This window comes from Anarrhichthys ocellatus, unplaced genomic scaffold (assembly GCF_004355925.1).
Source record: "Anarrhichthys ocellatus isolate YVR2014 unplaced genomic scaffold, GSC_Weel_1.0 scaffold8, whole genome shotgun sequence".
Classification (NCBI taxonomy): Eukaryota; Metazoa; Chordata; class Actinopteri; order Perciformes; family Anarhichadidae; genus Anarrhichthys; species Anarrhichthys ocellatus.
In genome coordinates, this window is record NW_022280038.1 from 9982737 (window position 1) to 10003322 (window position 20586).

Below are 20586 nucleotides of genomic sequence, written 5' to 3' on the forward strand. Positions count from 1 at the left end.
CTTCACCACTTCATCACTCACATTAAGAAGACTCTACAGGTGAATACATGAACTCATAGATATCACCATGAAACTTCACCACTTCATCACTCACATTAAGAGGATTATTATTAGTATTACAAGTTTCTTTAAATTATATGTTTAAATATGCAAATTTATCTAACGGTAACTTTTGGTGAATTTAGGAGAAATCTACAGACGTAAACAGACAAAGTAGTGAAATAAACACATAAATGTGTATTTTGGATGTTTTCTCTCCACTAGTCTGAAAGAAGACGTCCTTCTCTCCCGTCTGCAGCAGCTTAGGCCCACTAACCAATCAGATAACATCGGGACTAAATAGTTCCTCCCGTGCGGAGCGGTGATGCCCGTCTACTCTGAATGTTGTGACGTGTCTCAACACGTCTCATGTAGAAAATAAACAGGAGCATGTTTTCTGGCTGGAAAAAACACCAGGTTTGGGGATTTAAACAAACAAAAAAAACCTGATAAATGAATCCCACAATGTCTCTTGTTGTGGTTAAAGTATTTGTATAAGGTGTAAATATATCTCCATCAGTGGTGGCAGCCCACACATAACATAGTTGAGGTTTTCCTCATAGCACACAGCTTCATTCACCTTGGTCACTTATTAACTCGCTGTGATCATTCCTCTTTATCTCTTGTTGTATAAACATCCCCTAAAGCCTTTTTCTTTGAGACTTCCTCGTCCTTCATGCGTTCACCCTGCAGGTGAGGGCGGAGGCGGCGGCGCAGTAACCCAAGCTTCTCAACCCTTTTGTGGTCTGGCGTGACCGATTTGTATGGATCTTATTCCCCTGTCTTCATTCAAGAGGGTGTAATGTTCTCCCACAAAACCCCGTCATCCTACTGCAACAGCCCCTGCTATGCGCTTGGATTTGCTCTGCTTCTGCTCATAACTGCATGCTTGCACTCAGATGTATCTTTGCTTGTACAGATTTCCTGAGCTTCAGCTTCAGCCCTTCTCTTCACACATAAGCTGCTCATTCGTGCTCGTAAAAACGCCTGCCCTCAGATTTCTCCTTTGCTCTTGGATTATACCCAACCAATGCAATACAATGCCAGGTGTTGACCGATGAAATGATACCTTGATTGAAACAACACACTCTTGAGAGAGGGGGAAAAAAGCTCCAAAGAATTTGTAGTTGCTACCAAAATGTTCCCAACTCCAGAAAATGATCAGACCTCAGGGTGGAGAAAGTAGCTTACTAGAAGTGCCACATGTTCACTCTTAAATCATAAGATTTGCCTTTGAGGAAAGCACGTATTTGTTCCAAATACTGTCTTTGTTAGCTGCACTCTGTTGTTTGGTGAGAGCTGCAGGTCTGCTGAGACCCTCAGCTCCTTTAAATCAAGACTGAAGACTTTTCTGTTTGCTGCTGCCTTGAACCAGATTCAAGGATATTAATCAATTTCTTGTTTTTAAATCTCCTTTTCTTTTGCCTTATGTTTTGATGCTTTGAATGGTTTTATGTGAAGCACTTTGAATTACCTTGTTGTTGAAATGTGCTATTCAAATAACTTTGCCTTGCCTTGCCTTGCCTTGCCTTGCCTTGCCTTGCCTTGCCTTGCCTTGGTGATTAATGAATAATACATTGCAATTGTTGGCTGGATTTGGTTTCGATATACTGAGCAACAGTCCCTTTGTAATCTGATATTTTGTATTTAGTCATAAAGTCAGTAATCTCCCTACAGCTTGATTGTATGCAGTCACAGGTGTGAGAGGACTACTCATTATGTTTCTTCATGTTTTCAGGGTGTAAAAAGCTCAGATGGATCTGTGTCTCCTTCAGTTGTCAGTCTGGTTGAACCGTTGTAGATTGTTTGTTCTCCATGTACAAAACTACATAACATCTATTTGTAAAGAGGACTTTCTACAGGCTAAAAGCATGGCTACCTGAAGCTATTTGACTTCAGTATAGTTACCATGATCTAAACGGAAAACAGCAGGCCTGAGTTGAATTGGTGCAGTGCTTGAGACTTTGGGTAAGTTGTTTTCATTAATTTAAACTGTACTATTAACTTGGCTTTAGAGTGCTGCAGGTAGGAGACCTAAAACCCAGAAGTGAGTCATCTTTGCACCTCTGGTTTACTCGTCTCTCAGGGTGTTTTCGTTTTGTGTTTTTTTAATGTGACTTTGGTTAAATGGCTGAAATAAAGTCTGTCTTTAACAAAAGTGGAAGAAATTTAACGTTTAGTTCTCTGATATAAAATAGGTCAGTAAACGCCCCGCTGGTGAATTTAGAAGCGTCTACGTGTCTTAAAAAGAGTGTAAATGAGAGGACTAGACGTCCTCACTAGAGCACTAGTCCTCCTTTAGCTTAGTGGTGGAGACGTGAAGTCATGTGACCGCGGTGGAGTTGCTTTATAGCCTAACGTTAGCCTTTTACTTCTGATGATTGTCTTCACGCTTCTAAAATCATATAAGTGGTGTTCATGTCTGGAGATTATCTTGATGAACAAAACGTGTCAGTATCATAAACGTTTGTTTGTCACAGAGATTTTATGTTCTGCAATGATCCAACACTCTAGTAGAAAACTCCTGTGCGATGCTAACTTCTGGGGGTTGGCCCACAAAAGTACGCCATCCTTGCAGCTCTGTAATTGGTAGAGTGCAATTCATGGTTTGTGTTAAGCTAACGTTAGCACTCATTCTGTGGTGGCCTAGCTGATTTCAACTTTTTTATCGTAGTTTATATAACTATGAATCAATAATAAATATATTAAGTCCTTCTTTAGCCGTCGTTATTTTTGCAGATCAGCAGTACTGACCCGGTCTTTTGAAGTCTTTCCAAATGCTCACACGATCATCGTGTGGATGTGTAGTCGTGGCTATTAGCTGAGAGTAAGCACAGCGACTATATGTCCTTGGAGACACATGAAAATAATTTCCGTTTGGGGGGTCGGTGGGAGGGATGCCCATGTGACTCATACACAACCCCAAATACACGTCTTCAATGTAAACAGCTTTAACATGTCTGGATGCCTCTACAAGCTTTTTAGGGAGGTCAAGAGATAAAACGTAGCCCAGGCCCAAAGCATAACGAGGGTAATTTGGCGAAGGGTAAATCTCCACAGGGAGGAACCACTTATTTGTCCGGTCCCTCAGGACCATGGCTCCGCTCGCCACAAGTCCCGTCATGTAGTTTGTCTTCGGAGCGTTCACCAACATGTCGATGAGCTTGGGCACGTTCAGAAACATGTCCGAATCGATCTTCATGGCGTACGAGGCGCCAGAGCAGTGCAAGTCCAGCCACTCCAGCATCACCATGGTCTTGATGGTGAGGTTCTTGTAGCAGTCCAGGAAGTCGCTTTGGATCAGGTCGTGGTGCTCCCGGCTCTCCTGCAGCAGCTGCTCCTGGATCTGCGGCGCCCCCTCTCCGCTGTGTAGCCCCAGCAGGAAGAACAGCGTCACCACTTTGCCCAGCGCCGTGCCCTCACCGCCCCAGGTGCTACGGATGACGTCGCGATGGGCCCTGTTGTTGGGCGCCACGGGAACCACCAGAACCAGGAAAGACTTCTGCTGCTCACACGTCTTTGGCTCATTTATAATGAAGTGGTACTCAGAGGGGTATTCCACCAGGTAGGGGCCCGGAGATTTATAAGGCATCGCCGTTGGTGGCTCAGCTCTGCTTGGAGTCGTCTGCTGAGTCGACACAGAAGCGTCAGTTTGACGAAGTGCAACAGGGATGATCTCTGTTACAAACCCAGTTGGTTCAGATCCAGGTGTGCCGGTGCTGGAACCACTCGATTTGGGAGAGACGACATTTTGTCTCTGGCTATTAGATGCAAACCACCACTTTGTTGAGTCCCAGTCGGGCACAACTTCCTCGATGCTTGTGTTGTAGACAAAGAAAACCACTGTCAACACCAGGATGAGGAAGATGTACTTCCAGCGTAAGGAAATACACCGTCTCTTGCTTTTCAGCAGTTTCCCAGCTTTCCCCGTTCCCTGGCTGAGAGCAGAGAGGAGACAGTGAGACAGGCAGCGGGGGAAAGTAGTACATTTACTCAAGTATATATATTTGATTGTACTTTTTGTGCCACCACATTTAAGGATTCAAGGATCATTTATTGTCATTATGCAACATAGGGATGCTAAATGAAATACAGTTGTAGCCCATTTATAACACACAAACGCATGACAAACAAAACAAAAACAGTGGTACATTCCTGTTGTGCATTTCTTTGAATTTGCATCATAATGAATGTAAACAGCAGAAACAAAAGTGTTCCTCAGGGCAGATAATATGGCCGACATCTTCACGTCAAAAATTCAACAGGAGGAAAACATTGTCCATCCAGATGTGGGCTCAACAGTCAGCTACCTCCCGCTGCTTTCATCCATCTTATTTTTCTGCGACTGGACATTAGACAGCCAGGAGCATGCTGGGTAGTGGAGTAGCCTCAGGTCCTAGCTGGGTTAGCTTAGCTTCCATCTCAGCTCTCCTCCCTCTCCTCTCCTCTCCTCTCTCTCCTCTCCTCCCTCTCCTCTCTGGGGCAGTTTGGTGGTGTTTGGTCACCTCGGGCGGTGATGGTCTCAAAGTCCGCTGCACATTATCCCCACGCTTCCTCTTCAGATGTTGTATTGCTACTTTTACTTCGATAAAAGATCTGAGTACTTCTTCTAACACTGCAGTATTGCTAGTTTTACTTTGATAAAAGATCTGAGTACTTCTTCCACTACTGCAGTATTGCTACTTTTATCAGGATCCCTGTCAGACCAGACACCTCCCATGGCCACACAGCTGCAGCCACTCCAGCCGATTACCTCCTGCAGGCTGACGCACCAGACTCAGGTCCCACTAACGCTTCCCCTGGCACTATATAAACTCTGGTCCTGCAGTCTGGGGTTGTCAGGTCGTACCGTCTTTCACCCGCTTCAACCCCGTTGCATCTTCGGCCTCGAGCGCCTGCCTCTGGTGTCCGTCGGTCCGGGAAGCCCCCGTGCCCTCCTTTGTGTTAACGGACTACACACGCCTTCAAGCTGCCAGCCCTCCGGTGTCGAGCTACGGGACATCACGCCGTCAAGCTGCCAGCCCTCCGGTGTCGAGCCACGGGACTCGCACCGTCGATCTGCCTACTCTCCGGTGTCGGACCACGGGCTCCACACCTTCCTGTCATCTTATTCAGGCTAAATAAAACCTGTTTATACCAACTTCTGTCTCCTGTGGTCTTGCTATTGGGTCCTAACCGTGAAATCCCGTGACAACTTTAACTCAAGTAAAAGATACAAGTATGTCTTCTGACACTGCAGTATTACTAATTTTACTAAGTAAAAATTCAGAATACTTCGTTCAACCAATACAGTATTCCTACTTTTACTAAGTTAAAGAACAGAGTACTCCTTCCACCACTGCAGTATTAAGATAAGAAAGAACTTTATTAATGCTGAAGGAAATACTTGTGCCAGAGTTTCATTAAAGTTACAACAGAAGAATAACATAAAATACATTACAATAAAAATATAAACAATAACAAGTATTAGATTTATTTATTTATTTTGCACAATTCAAACAATAAAATTTTAAATAATCAAACATAACAGAGATAAATGAATATCACAGTGCAGGAAATTACAAAGATAAAATTAAATATGCATAAGACATTACATTACAACAAAACAAAGAAAGAAAAGCGTAAAAGAAATAATACTGACTCCATTGCAAAATACAACACAATAGCAACACGAGTGAGGTAAGTGAATAAAGTAAAAAATCAACTATAATAGAAAAAGTAAAATACACCAAAGATTAAATACAAGAGTAAAAGTTTAAAGTGTATAAGAAGTGATACTAAAACGAGTGCCGAATGAAAAGATAGTGTGTATATATGATATATTAGTAATTTTTCTTAAGCAAAAGGTCTGAATAATTACTTCCACCTCTGCAGTATTGCTACTTTGACTTAAGTAAACTGTCTGGGTACTGGGAGTAAATTAACAGTAGTAATTATACATTATTTTACTGCGACGCAGGTTCCTATGAACTGTTTTACAGATGAAATGTTCCAGTTCTCAAACTGATTAAAGGTCTTGTTCATAAATTACATAAGGGATTTAAAGGGAATTAAAGGGATTTATAACCAACCACAGCGCCTTTCTTCCTCTTCTCTGCTTCCCCGTCAGACAGAAAAAAGGTTAATGTATACAGCTGATAATAATATTAAGGCTTACGTACCTTTGCCCTCCCGTAGCAAAGCCACTCTCCAGCATGTTGACTCCCCAGATGTTGATTGTCGTCCCTTTTTTTATTTACTTATTTTAGAAATGGGGAGCAGGACAAAATGTGACAATGAAAAATCCACGACGCGACAAACTGCAAAAGCACATCAAAAATCATAGCTCCAAGCAGTTGATCCCAGATCAGGCCATCTCTGTAACATCTCTGCTTCTTGCTGCTGTCAGCCAGCTCCAGGGCTGTTGAAGTAACCATGGCACTGTGGCACCACGGTTCGTTTTACCTGTAACCACACCTTTGTTTGCTCCACCCCTCATTTTTTCCTGTGTTGTTTTTCCCTCAAAGCTGACGTAAAGCCGGGAATGCTTTAAAGGCTTTAAGAAACGGCTCCCCTGAGCTAACACCTGGTTGTGTGTGTGTGTGTGGGTGTTGAAAGAGGAGGCTGGGGTGTGTGGTTGTACTGATTCAGCAGCAGGTTGTTTGTGAAGCTTTTTTTTGTTAGTATTTGGCAGAGTTGTAGAATTGTTCCTGTGTGTGTTTAGTGATGAGGAGGTATTAAATAAGTCAAACCAGTTTTGGAATGTAAGTACTTCTCCTCAAGTACTGCATTTAAGTACAAATTAAAATACTTGTATTTTACTTGTGTCTCCATTTTGTGTCACTTCACCTCCACTACATCTCAGAGGGAAATATTGTACTTTTTACTGTACTACATCTCAGAAGTAAATATTGTACTTTTTACTGTACTACTTCTCAGAGGGAAATATTGTACTTTTTACTGTACTACACTCAGAGGTAAATATTGTACTTGTTACTACATTACATACATTTCTACAGTTTTTCATCCCCTTCCTGTCCAGGTAAAACCATGTATCTCCAGATGTGTTGATGTTGAATGTTTGTGATGAACTGGATGAAGTGTTTCCTTTATGTGTTCCTACTTCTTTGTGTTGTTTGTTTATTTGAGGGGTGTCACATGTTGCGTTTAAAAACGCCAGCCGTGCCGCTTTCATCCTTTTTATCCAAGGTACTTGAGAGGGTTTGCTCTGCTGTCAAGCACAATTTATTTATATAGCTCTTTTCACAGACAAAGTGCTTAACAGGAGCGGTATTTCAAAGAAGAAAACATAAATAACACAACGTGACCATACAAGGGCCAATAATTTACAATAAACAGTAAAATACACAATAAAAACATAGATTAAAAGCAGACCTGGAGCATGAATTTTACCCAAACGCCAGTCTAAACAGGTATGTCTTGAGATTTTTAAACAAATTCACAGACCAAGTCCAAGGCACAGATCATAAAAGTCTGAATAGTCCTGCACTAAAATTATGAACTTCTCTATACATATTTACTCTTCACTGATATCATCCGGCTGTTATTCCAGCCGTCGCGCCCTGAAAAATAGGTGCTTGGGAGCGTTGGCGTTCGGCGTTGCTTTTTCTCTTGAGCTCGCCTTCAAAGGATCTACGTTGACAATAAGGGATTTCAGGGCGCCAAAAAAAAGGCGACATGTGAAACTGCCCCTAATCCGTAGAAACAAGGTTTTACAAACTTTAACATTTTCTTTGTGAACGGTGGCCGTGTGCAGTGACTTCCTACACACGGGAGTGGTATGTTGTTCTGCAGTATGTACCTATCCCTGGAGTGGTATGCTACTTGTTCAGGGGTAGGTACCTATCCCTGAAGTGGTATGCCGGTACCTTTCCAACAGCAAACGGTTTCCTGAAGGCAGGTGAAAGTTTAAAAGTTCATATTAGTGGTATATGCCGTTGAATCAGAGTGGTTCATTCATACCAGAGTGGTATGATATAATAGGGGTGCAACGGATCACAAACCTCACGGTTCGGTTCGGATCACGGTTCTTGAGTCACGGTTCGGATCATTTTTCAGATCAGCAAAGAAAAGGGGAGGAGTCAAATATAACTTTGCTTTCCATTTATCAATTAAAGAACTTCAAGAACACTTAAAGCAAAGAACTTTGGGCTATAGTCTTACATAAAAACAAAAATATCGAAGATGTCCAATTTGAAACAAAATTAAATAAATAACAAATAAAAATATAACATTCAAGAATATTCAATTCTGTTAAGTTTAAGAGCAACATGAGGTATGTTGATGCCCTCGTCCTTTGATCAATATTGAAAGAAAGAAACAGCCAGTGAGCTAGCTTCCACTGTTTCAACTGAACTGAACTGCTCGGCAACAACTTGGGTCTATATTTACTTCCTGTCAGGTTATGTCATTCAAATACACTGCAATAATGTTTACCATTACTGTGAAATGGTCTACAACTTTACATTTGTTTTCAAAAACATGAGAACATCTACATTGTCTGGGGAGAGGATAGACCTTTCTGTAGTGTTAGATTCAAGGACCTCTTAGACTGTGGGGAAACCGCATGTGATCCAGCCTCTTACACAAAGTCAGCCGGTTTCAATTATAATCAAAAGCATTTAATCCTGCTGAAGCTAATACAATTACAAAGTGAAGCACATTAATTACAGTATCTATAGATACATATATTCTCTGCGCAGAGGAGCATGTTACCCTCATCCCAGCCTGGAGGCACAGCTGCCCTCACGTTGAGACCAGAGGAAAAGAGGCTGAATTCTTTCCCAGCACTTCCCGTTCACAGTTTGAAAACCCCTCCCATATTGTCTATCTTAGTTCCTATTGGCTAACTCCAGCAGTCTCCTCCTGGCATCAGACTGCTGAAGACCCTCACACGGGTATGACCTGAAATTGCCTGTCTAGAAGTCTGTCTGTCCCTAAGCCTTACTCTTGAACATACTATATTAAAGATAAGGATTTGCAACTTTTGGCAAAAACTTCACACGTTTTACAAGCATAGATGGCAAACTCCAAGTACTTGCTATCATACCATTATCCACCTGTAAGAGCTGCTACTAATTCTACTAAGAAACATTTCTAACTATAAATTCTAAAACACTCCTATAATTATGACTAATTATGAATTCTTAAACACTTCTAATTATGATTTCTTAATTATGAATCATTAAACACTTCTATTATAATTTCTTAAAGCACACTTCTAAACCTATATTTCCTACAGTAGTGACTGGGATATTGCAATTGGGCCTGTCTAGCTTCCACTCTGCTGCTTCTGTCAGCACCTGCACCTGTTGACAGACCGGCTGCTGGCGCTTCATATGTGTGGACATGCCCGATGTTTTGCCGTTGTACGTCTTTCTCTTTAAGCAACTACATACCGTAACGGTTTTGTCCACCACCCTCATCCCGTCATTATAAGTAAATTATATTATATAAATTGGATATCATGATAATTTAAATAAGCAAAATCTGAAAACTTTTCACAGACCAAACATTGAGTATCAATGACTTGATCCATGAGTGAAAACAACAGTACAGAAATGAAGTCCAGCAGGTTTGTCAACCGTAGCTAACAGAGCGTTTGTGTGACTGGATCATCCATAACCTGTTTAGATTGGTATCTAGTCTCTATAGCAGGAACTAGTTCAGCACAGGTGTGAAACCATCTTGAAGAGCGAAAAAACAATAGCTTCAGTTACAGAAGTGGTATTTCTTGAGTCATTTTTTAAAGTCCATATGAGTTGTTGGTGGCTGTTTGTTCCTCTTGTCCATAGTGGTTTTAAAGTAATATGTCAGCCCGGCTCAGACACTGCAACAAACCAGGGAGACAAAGGAGCTGGCTGCTAAGAAAAGCATTTTTATTTTCACACAAACATAAATTTAACAATACAAATGGTAGGTATCAGTTGTCAGTCCTGAGGTGCATGTATGTGTGTGTGTGTGTGTGTGTGTGTGTGTGTGTGTGTGTGCGTGGCAGTGAACAGCAATAACAGAAATATGAACCCTAAAGAACAGTTTCATGCCGATGGCAGAAAGGATCTCCTCTCCCAGAGAGAGAGACGGCCAAATGAAGAAGGCCTTTAAGGGGGAGAGCCACACCGGCACAGGTGAGGCTCATCCAGCCGATGACCGTCCAATCAGCACCTGCAACAGACAACCAAACGACACGGGGACACATGGTGTATGGGAGGAGGAGCATCGTCACAAATGGGAGACCGAGGTAAATATTTTCTTCTGCAATCTGAATAAAAACAAATCAGGTGTTCCACTGTTTTTAGTTTAGTTTTAGTTCCATTGTGTGGTGGGTTATCTTGCTGAGCAAAAAGTGGGAAAGTTGCACTAAAAAGACAGTAACATAGGTGACATCCTCTTAACGTGTGTAATTCACACCTGTGCCCCATATACAAATTACCTGCCACACTAACCCACACTGCCACCCGTGGTCAGCTTGAGGTAGGCTCCCAGTACAAACACACATCATACACAGACATAACTGATGGCTCCGACAACATCTTTTGTCCCTGAAGACTTGCAGTGAAATCACTTCCAGATTTGTTAAAGGCCTGTATGTACGACAGGAACAATCACAGACACCAATAATCAGCATGGCTATACGTGAGCACTGTTTTAAAGTAGACTTGACAATGTAAATCTATTCTGTAAAGAAGTGCATTCATTTTTGTCTGATGTTAATGGCCGACATCCACTAGAAAATATGGGGTCAAAGGCTTGAACAAAATACAAACCCACAACCCCCAAAAAAGCTAAGTGGTTTAAAATAGACTGTTCTGTTCAGACCAGACAGCTGGGTTAGCTTAGCTTCCATCTCGCAGCAGCAGGACAGAGAACAAGACTCTGGTGGGACGAGAGGAGGTGGACTCTGTGTTTACGTCATGATGCTTGGTGCTCAAACACACTCAAAGTGGTTTTCCTCGTGTTGAATTTTTAATGTGAAGATGTCGGCCATATTATCTGTCCAGAGAATTCCTTTTGTTGCTGCTTTTTACATTCCTTATGATGCAAATTCAAAGAAATGCACAACAGGAATATACTACTGTTTTTGTTTCGTTTGTCATGTGTTTGTCTTGTGTTACAAATGGGCCACAACTGAATTTAGTTATGCGTCCTTGTGTTGCATAATGACAATGAATGACCCTTGAATCCTTGATGAACACAAAAAACAACAACAAATAAAGACAAAATGGTAGCAAAATTCATGGGAGCTACTGGCATGTAGCCTACATGCGCCGCCGTTGCCATCTTTCATGTTGTACTGTAAATTTTTATTTTTTTATCTTTATACCATTCCACTGAGTTTATTGTCATGCACCAACCACAGAGTAAAACTCTCTTGTATGTGCTGCAAACATACCTGAAAAATAAACCATTTCTGATTCTGATGTGAATACCTCTTAGTTTTGAATTTGAATATTCAGTATATTTGTTATTATTAAATGAATAAATTAGTTTTGCTTGTATTTATAAAACTTCTGGATATATATATATATATATATATATATATATATATATATATATATATATCTCGATAGATATAGGCAATGTGCATAAAAGGGCATCACGGGCTCCCATCCTTTTTTTTTTTCTTCCGGGTTGTACGTAATGACGCAAGGGAAGCGTCATGTGCCGGGCGTGCCGCGTCATAACTTCCAACACAACAGCCGCTTCCTGGCCGGCCCAGGCAGGCGCCTCAGGCCCCCGGACAGTGAACCGTTACCCGCACATCACCACCATCGTTCACCGTTAAAAAACAACAACACACACACACCGCTGTGTGGAGCCGCAGCCGCAGCCGGTATGAGCGAATGAAGACGGCCGAAATCGAGGAGAAGTCCCGGGACTCTGGTGAGTTAAAGGGCTCCTCACTGGGATTGTCTGCAGAATAAATCACTGTGTCTCCACAGACGATTCAAATTCAAACTGTGGAGGTTTTCTTCCTTTCTTTCTTTAGTGTACAACAAGTTAATGTTAGCTTGGTGATACTTTGTTTTGCTGTCTGTTATTCTGTGTCGCCTCCATGAACACTGACACGTCCACTGACATGTTGCTGGCCTTTCATTCTCTCAACTGTAATCTAATTATAATCTAGCAGCAGTGACTGACATCACCTCCATGTTTAACCAGCAACAAAGCAGAACCGGTGGTGGATCTTGACTAAGTACATTTACACAAGTGTTGTACTTAAAAGTGGTCATCTTTAGGATGTCAGTGCTGCTTGGTTCTGTCTGAGTGGAAACAAAGGAATTGTGCTTTAGTGTTCAGCAAGTTCTTCTTCTGGGAATGTTACTAAAGGCACCCCGTTTGTAAAACTGCTAATTTGTAAACATTGCAATACTTTCATCAATCCCCGTTGTGTAACTTCCTAGTGACTTGACATGCATGTATTTATTGGAAAATCTGTGTGCAAACATGCAATCGTCAGACGTAAAAAGATTGAGGTATTTGTACTCTGCTTGAGTATTTCCATTCATTCGACATACTTCACTGCATCTCAGAGGTACATATTGTACTTTTTACTGTACTACATCTCAGAGATAAATATTGTACTTTTTACTGTACTCCATCTCAGAGGTACATATTGTACTTTTTACTGTACTACATCTCAGAGGTAAATATTGTACTTTTTACTGTACTACATCTCAGAGGCAAATATTGTACTTTTTACTGTACTACATCTCAGAGGTACATATTGTACTTTTTACTCCTCTACATCTCAGAGGTAAATATTGTACTTTTTACTGTACTCCATCTCAGAGGCAAATATTGTACTTTTTACTGTACTACATCTCAGAGGTACATATTGTACTTTTTACTCCTCTACATCTCAGAGGTAAATATTGTACTTTTTACTGTACTACATCTCAGAGGCAAATATTGTACTTTTTACTGTACTCCATCTCAGAGGCAAATATTGTACTTTTTACTGTACTACATGTCAGAGGTACATATTGTACTTTTTACTGTACTACATCTCGGAGGTACATATTGTACTTTTTACTGTACTACGTGTCGGAGGTACATATTGTACTTTTTACTCCTCTACATCTCAGAGGTACATATTGTACTTTTTACTGTACTACATCTCAGAGGTAAATATTGTACTTTTTACTGTACTACATCTCAGAGGTAAATAATGTACTTTTTACTCCAGCGACACTAAAAACATATGATGATCTTATAGAATATGATGCATTGATGTACATTAAAGTAGCCAGCAGGATATAAACGAGTTAAAATGCAACACACACATTAATGCAGCAGTAATATTAATCCAGAAGCATCAGATATAATAGTAAAACATTTTACTGCACAATCAATACTTCTACTTACTTTGCTTTAGGATTTGAGTGCAGTTTTTACTTGCAGTGGAGCGTCTTATTAGTACTTTACTTAACTAAAGGATCTAAATACTTCTTCCACCACTGAGTAAAACTATGAAAGAATTATCTGCTTGAAATAAGATCCCGAGAGGAGAAATGTGTTTGTTGCAGCAGCACAAGGAGAGAAGCTTCTGAGCTGTACCAACGTGAGCTATAAGATCATTTTACATCTGTCGTTACGGGGCAGGAAACAGAATAACGTCTCTGTTCAGAAAGCAAACACATATTCAACAATAACCGTACCCATGAATCTGTCTGCCACAGAGAACTTGAGGCTGAGGCGTAGCGACCGTGGTGATGGTGTTGGACTCAGGTGAAGTCTTCATGGATCAGGTCGAGGTTGAAAGTGTTGGGAGCAGCAGGGACCCGTTGGAGCCAGATGTGCGAGCGCCCAGAACCGCCGCCACGTCCAGACCGCCGGCCAAACAGAGTAATGTTGCAAAGAAGGAGAAGGTGTCCCACAATGGACTTCCGGCCCAGACGAACAGCAGCCAGGTAGCACAGAGGAGGCCCTCATCATCATCGGGGGCCACGCCAAGACCGCCGCTCCGCCGGCCCCTCAGCCTGGAGATAATGCCCCAGCGCCTGCGATGGTCTCAGGAGCAGATGGCGGACAGGCGGGTCGTGCAGCCGCCCTGGCGAAGCGGCACGGCCGCCCCGTCGCCTCCAGCTCGCAGCCTGACCAGCCCCAGCCTGGGTGCGGGCGGCTGGATGCGCCGCAGCGAGAGCACCTGCTCGGTCAACTACTCCCCGGGGCTCCGGGTCGGCAGGGGCCAAATGAGACCCGCCACGTCCCTGCCGCACATAGCGAAGAGGGAGGTCGGCAGGAAGCCGGCCGTGCCTTCCAGGCCCTGTCTGCTCGTCGCCCTCAGGCCTCTGAACCTGGAGCAGGAGAAGCAGACTTTCTTCCAGTCCGACTACAAGTACGAGCCTCAGTTTGAGTACGCACAGCCGGAGCCCAGGAGTGTGTTGGAGAAGTACCAAGAGGGTTCAGGCCTCTTCCTCGAACAGGTACAGTACCAAACCTCCACGGATCACGACACTGTTTCTATAGAGTGAAGCTGATGCTTCATGTGTTAAAGCTGCATTCTCTCTAGTGTCCACCAGGGGGCGACTCCTCTGGTTGTATAGAAGTCTATGAGAAAATGACTCTACTTCTCTCTTGATTTATTACCTCAGTAAACATTGTAAACATGAGTTTATGGTCTCAATCTCTAGTTTCAAGTCTTCCTCAATACAGCATGATGTTCATTTAGAAAATGTATTAATTTAGTATGCTTTAGGGCGGGGCTACCCTGTGATTGACAGATCACTACTGCTACTAGGGCCGTGTTCGGCGTACCTTCACTCAGCAGAACCGGTGGTTACCGCCTGGTCACTCCTCCTCCTTCTCTACAGTCTGTGGAGTTCAAACAATGCTGATGATGACTTTTCTGTCCTTACTGCAGGCGGTGGGAATCATGGAGTGCGTCCTGAAGAAGTTCGGCTCCTATGAGAACTTCGAGGAGGTGACGGGCGGCAGCATACTCCCTAAATGTCAAGTGTGGGCCGCTGTGCGCAAATATTTGCAGAAAGAAGGCTGCGTGGGAGAGGTGAGTGTGACTCTCACAACCACAGGTGTAACTGATGACGTTAAACAATGGCAGCTTTCTATTCAAGTGTCCCAGAGAGTCATGGCATTGAGCCAGTATACAAAGCCAGGATCGTGGAACTGAAGCAGCTATTTAGCAGTAATAAAGATGTTTGTCATCGTAAAAAACATACAACGAAATTAAGTTGGTGACTCATCAGTTAGTACAGCAGCAACAGTAATTGAGCCATCAATCATTGTTTTATCCACACCTGCTATTTTCCTGTTGTGTGCCATGGCACAATGTGTCATGGCATCTCTGTAATGGTTCCGGTTCAACGATGAAGTAACAACACGCCGTCGTTAGCAGCTCGGCTTTTATTTATTTCAGCTTTTTCCACCTCAGGTCTGAGTCACATGTTCAAAGATAGCGACATAGAGGAAATACACCGCGGGGAGCAAAGCTCAGGCTGGTTTATATTTTATTTTGAACACACAATTAGTAGTTTACAGTTGGATTACCACATGTTTTATGTTTATTTACATGCGTAACAATACAGAGAAGCAGTTGTAAAATATAAAAGATCTATAGTAAGAATCACACAAGTGAAAGAATTTGAATTTAAGACTTAAAACACTGCACAATGATTCAGATTTGTATATAGTCCCACTGCCCTATAAGTCAACACATGATCAGGGTCTTTATAAGTTTTTTATGACAGTGATCCAGAGGAGGACCCCCCTGGGCTGTGTAAAGAAATCTTTGAGAATTAATTAATTGATGTGTTTATTGTGTTCACTGTTGACATTCCACCCTCTCCGCCCTTCACCCCGCGGGCGTCTGCTGAAGCCACCAAGTGACCTCACTGCAGCGCAGTTTGTTCCATGTTGCACGACTTGAACATGCACGGCTGCTCCTACACAACAAATACAGCGAAGTACACAAGGAGCCGAAACTATTTGTCTATGGCGTGCTGCTAGAGTGAGCCCTAAATACACTACTCAGTGCTTAACACAAAATATTAATTTTAAAATGATTTATTAGATTTTTAAAAATGATTTGCGATAAAGAAATAACTGATTGTAGAATGCCGAAATTGACCAATCACAACTGAGTATTCAACAAAGCTGTGAAATGATTCCTGATAACACCTGAGTGCTGCAGGGATGAGTCCTAAAACAGGAAATGAGACGGCATTTTTGCACTTCCTGTTTCCACGTCTCATCCCATTTTAACATTTTAGTTCTCTGATATAAAATACGTCAGTTTAAAACCCCTCTGGTGAATTTAGAAGCTTTTACGTGTCTTTAAAAAAGGCGGTTGTTAACAAGTGATTAAATGAGACGACTGAACGTCATCACGCTGACTTCACAGCCTCGTTGTGTAAACTCTCACTCATGTGACCGTGGTGGAGCTCCTTTACAGTCCAGTAAACCTGACACTGATCTTGTCGAGCGACACAACAACAGTCTCATTTACAACATCTGGCAGCACTTATTCTCTTAAAGTAGAAACTGTTTGCATTTGATTGTGGCTGAACAAGCTGAGCAACAAGCAGGACAAGAGGACGGAGGTCAGTGGTGACGGTGTTCATGTCTGCAGGTGGTGGTGCGTCTGTCCGACGAGCTGCTGTCTCAGGCGGTGATGGTGGTGGAGAGCTGTCGGCCCACGCTGACCATCAACCTGGCCGGAGCTCGACAGCACTGGCTGGAGGGGATGCTGCGACATGAGATCGGTACGCTGCAGCTAAGCCCACCGATTAACATTAAAGTCATTAAAGTGTCAGATGTTCTAAGTCGTCATCCGACACAACAACACATCAGTAGCTGAATTGGCAGAAGAGTTGAGCTTCATCAGCGTTTTATCAGATCTGAATCTATTTGGGTTTTTCAGATTTTTAAACTAAAGTTTAAAACAGGTTGCGCCTCATATAGAAATCAGTTGCTATGACTAAATATGTGCACTTAAATGTGTAGCCAACGGAACAAACCAGGCGGCAACCTCCAGGTCTAGAGAGTGAAGCCAATGCTTAAAACTGCATTCTCTCTAGTGTCCACCAGGGGGCGACTCCTCTGGTTGTATAGAAGTCTATGAGAAAATGACTCTACTTCTCTCTTGATTTATTACCTCAGTAAACATTGTAAACATGAGTTTATGGTCTCAATCTCTAGTTTCAAGTCTTCTTCAATACAGCATGATGTTCATTTAGTACATTATGGTCCATTTAGAGTCAAACAGACCATAAAGCAGGGGATGCTTTAATGACGCTAGGTGGTTGCCACAACGTCATTTTTTGATCACCTAAAAATGTCTCATTTTGAGAGTTTTAAACAGGTTGGGCCTCACGTTGCTCTGACTAAATATGTACAAACCAGGCAGCTGGTCAGTAGAGACAATGCAAGTTTTAAGACACTTCCGCATTGTCTTCACTCTGCAGAACCGGAGGTTAAAAATCTTCTAACAATCTTCTCCTCAGGTACACATTACCTTCGAGGGGTGAACAACAACCTGCAGCCGTGGTCCACCGCCGAGGGCAGGAAGCAGTTCGGTCTCAAACCGGCCAATCCCACGGAGGAGGGCCTGGCCAGCCTGCACAGCGTGTTGCTACGGAAGCAGCCCTACCTGTGGCGCGCCGCCCTGCTGTACTACACGGTGTACCACGCCACCAGCATGAGCTTCAGCCGGCTCTTCGGCCACATCGCTCGCTTCGTCCAGGACCCGGACGTCCGCTGGGAGTACTGCCTGAGAGCCAAGAGGGGACAGACGGACACCTCGCAGCAAGGTGAACACACGAACACACACACACACACATGGGAATATATGACTGCCATCTACCTACTCGGCGGCTATTTAATTAGGTGCAGCGTGTACCAGCTGCACCTAATTAAATCCTTTTAACTTTTCAGCCACAACAAAGACTTTCATGATGCCTTCATCAAAATAACAAACAACACTTTATTATTGTTGTTTGGCGTCGTTCCAAGTTAATGGTCTTCTGATGAATAGAATCTGAATAAGTCCTGACTAATATATTTTAACAGGCGGTAACCTCCGGTTCTACCGATTGAAGCCGATGCAGAAGTGTCTATTAAAGCTGCATTCTCTCTAGTGTCCACCAGGGGGCGACTCCTCTGGTTGTATAGAAGTCTATGAGAAAATGACTCTACTTCTCTCTTGATTTATTACCTCAGGGGGCTGCAGCTACGGCCGGGCAATATATAGATATTATATCGTCCTAGATTTTGGATATTATAAGTGTCGTCTTTTCCTGGTTTTAAAGGCTGCATTACAGTAAAGTGATGTAACTTTCCAGACTGTTCTACCTAATCTATTGTATGCCTTTATCCACCTTGGCCTGCAAAACCATTGTTTTCCTAGGGTACAGCCCTGCATGCCGCATTTTAATTGCATTTTAGACGCTTATTAAAGTTGGAATAGTCCTTACTTTTTAGCGTTGCACTGATCGTCAATGTCACACTTAGTCCAAGCAATCAATCAAATTAAGCAAGAGGCGGGGATTTACTACTTTACCACCAACTTCCTACTTCTCTCTTGATTTATTCCCTCAGTAAACATTGTAAACATGAGTTTATGGTCTCAATCTCTAGTTTCAAGTGTTCTTCAATACAGCATGATGTTCATTTAGTACATTATGGTCCATTTAGAGTCACACAGACCATAAAGCAGGGGATGCTTTAGGGCGGGGCTACATAGTGATTGACAGGTCTCTACCAGAGACAATATTTAACAGCTATGCAGAAAATTTTTGAGAGATTTCGCTGAGTAAAGCAAACTGAAAGTGTACATGTCTGCTCCATCAGTGATACACAGTTATACTTGAGAATATTTTCATTTTTTACACTTCCTGCATGTTGTGTGTTTCTGTCTCAGGGTGCTTCAGTAAAGACCAGGTTTATCTGGACGGGATTCTCCGAATCCTCCGATACCGAAGGACCATCGACTTCAAGATGTTGACTTCTTTAGGCAAGGTCAGTGTCAGTACCTTTAAATAATAATCGTAATAATTGTATTGATAAAGCAAAGTACAAAGTGTTTTACAGTAAAAACAACAATAAAAGTAAAGAAAATTCAAAACATAAAATATGACAAGATAAAATAATTTAATTTCTGTGAATAATCAATCATAGAGAGACTGATAGAGATATAAAGATAGAGAAATATAACAAAATAAGAAGTCCAACCTTAACATGCAGATGAGACATTTTTACAACGAAGTAGATATTGTGCAGTGTCTGCCCTCTGCAGGGCTTTCTAGGTAAAGCGTCTCATAAGAAGTGATGTAAAATATGTTAATTAAACCCTTTAGGAGGGAAATATTTTAATTTATGTGTATATTTTAAATGTATTTCAATTATAGGAGAGAAAAGGTTTATGTGATGTATTATTTAGTTTGATGTCTTGAATAATACTAAACACATTCTAGACGTCTGTTTTATTGTAATACAGCATATTTAGAAAGTCGTCCCTACAAATACTCACTTCTGCATAGATTTCACATCTTTCTTGGTGCTATCTTGAGTAAATGACTCTGTTTTGATTAAAATGAGCTACAGTACTATTTCATTTTAAAATGTGGAAATGAATGAATGTCCAATAGGTGATTCCCTCCACTGATAATCTCTTCTTCACTCTCTTCAGGTGTCTTTCGAAGACGTGGAGATGTTGCGTCCTTTGGCGGTCCTCCCACGGACCAGAATCCCGCACTTCATGCGAGACCAGGAACGTTACCTGCAACACCTGCATCACATCGTCGCCGTCAACGACCTGGACGATGCAGCGCTGCAACACCTGCTGCCCTAAAACCCCCCCATCCCATCCCTGCACCACCTGAATCCAAGAAGAAGAAGATGGAGGTACACAGACTGTTCAGGTGGTGCATTTAATATCATTTAAAAACATCCAGTATTATCAATGCTTTATTTCTTTTTTGTAAAACTTGAATATGAACAAAAAGGGACATACACACTAACACCTCTATCTACATTTTCACTTTTGTCCAATGCATGTCTCCTCCTCGCCTTTGCTACTATGAAGTTACCTCAATACTGCAACTCTACGATGTAACCGACATTATATATGTAGACCCGTACATAATCACAGCATCCAGCTCCTGTACAGGACACTGCTAACAAGTCGCGTACGGATTTAAACATGCTTTATTTATGCAATTATTGAAGTTTTGTTTTTACTTTGAGAGAACAAACTGAATGTCTCTGGTATTAGCTTTATACATTTTTATTTTATTTTAGACAACATTGTTTTTATGTCTTAGATTGTTTGCATTTTTAAGAAAAAGAACACCAAGGACACACGCATTTCAAAAGCCCCGGGGAAGTTGTAACTGAGACCATGAATCTTTAAGAAATCAAGTGCCAGTGAACTCAGTCAAGTATTCAAGCGTTCCCTAGGGTGTCTTTTTAAAGTATCAGTGTTATTAAAAGACGATAATCCGCTGAGTTGTTACTGTCTTAAGTGTTCTTGGTGGTCTTTTCACATCAATATGCTACTGTGATGTGATGTGACCCCCCCCCCCCCCC

General features: G+C 42.1%; 2 protein-coding genes across 2 annotated transcripts; one reads left to right on the top strand and one right to left on the bottom strand.

Moving 5' to 3' along the window:
- Positions 1 to 1565: 1565 nt before the first annotated feature.
- Positions 1566 to 6447, bottom strand: LOC116384226 (beta-1,3-galactosyltransferase 2). Its single transcript, XM_031848704.1, has 2 exons — positions 6201 to 6447; positions 1566 to 3977 (listed from the first exon to the last, which is right to left on the bottom strand). Exons 1-2 carry the CDS (start codon positions 6233 to 6235, stop codon positions 2780 to 2782), a joined length of 1233 nt encoding a protein of 410 aa, XP_031704564.1. The 5' UTR covers positions 6236 to 6447; the 3' UTR covers positions 1566 to 2779.
- Positions 6448 to 11701: 5254 nt separating this feature from the next.
- Positions 11702 to 20575, top strand: kiaa0895l. Its single transcript, XM_031848825.1, has 7 exons — positions 11702 to 11922; positions 13722 to 14468; positions 14906 to 15049; positions 16631 to 16763; positions 17505 to 17810; positions 18920 to 19017; positions 19688 to 20575. Exons 2-7 carry the CDS (start codon positions 13755 to 13757, stop codon positions 19847 to 19849), a joined length of 1557 nt encoding a protein of 518 aa, XP_031704685.1. The 5' UTR covers positions 11702 to 11922; positions 13722 to 13754; the 3' UTR covers positions 19850 to 20575.
- The last annotated feature ends 11 nt before the right edge of the window (positions 20576 to 20586 follow it).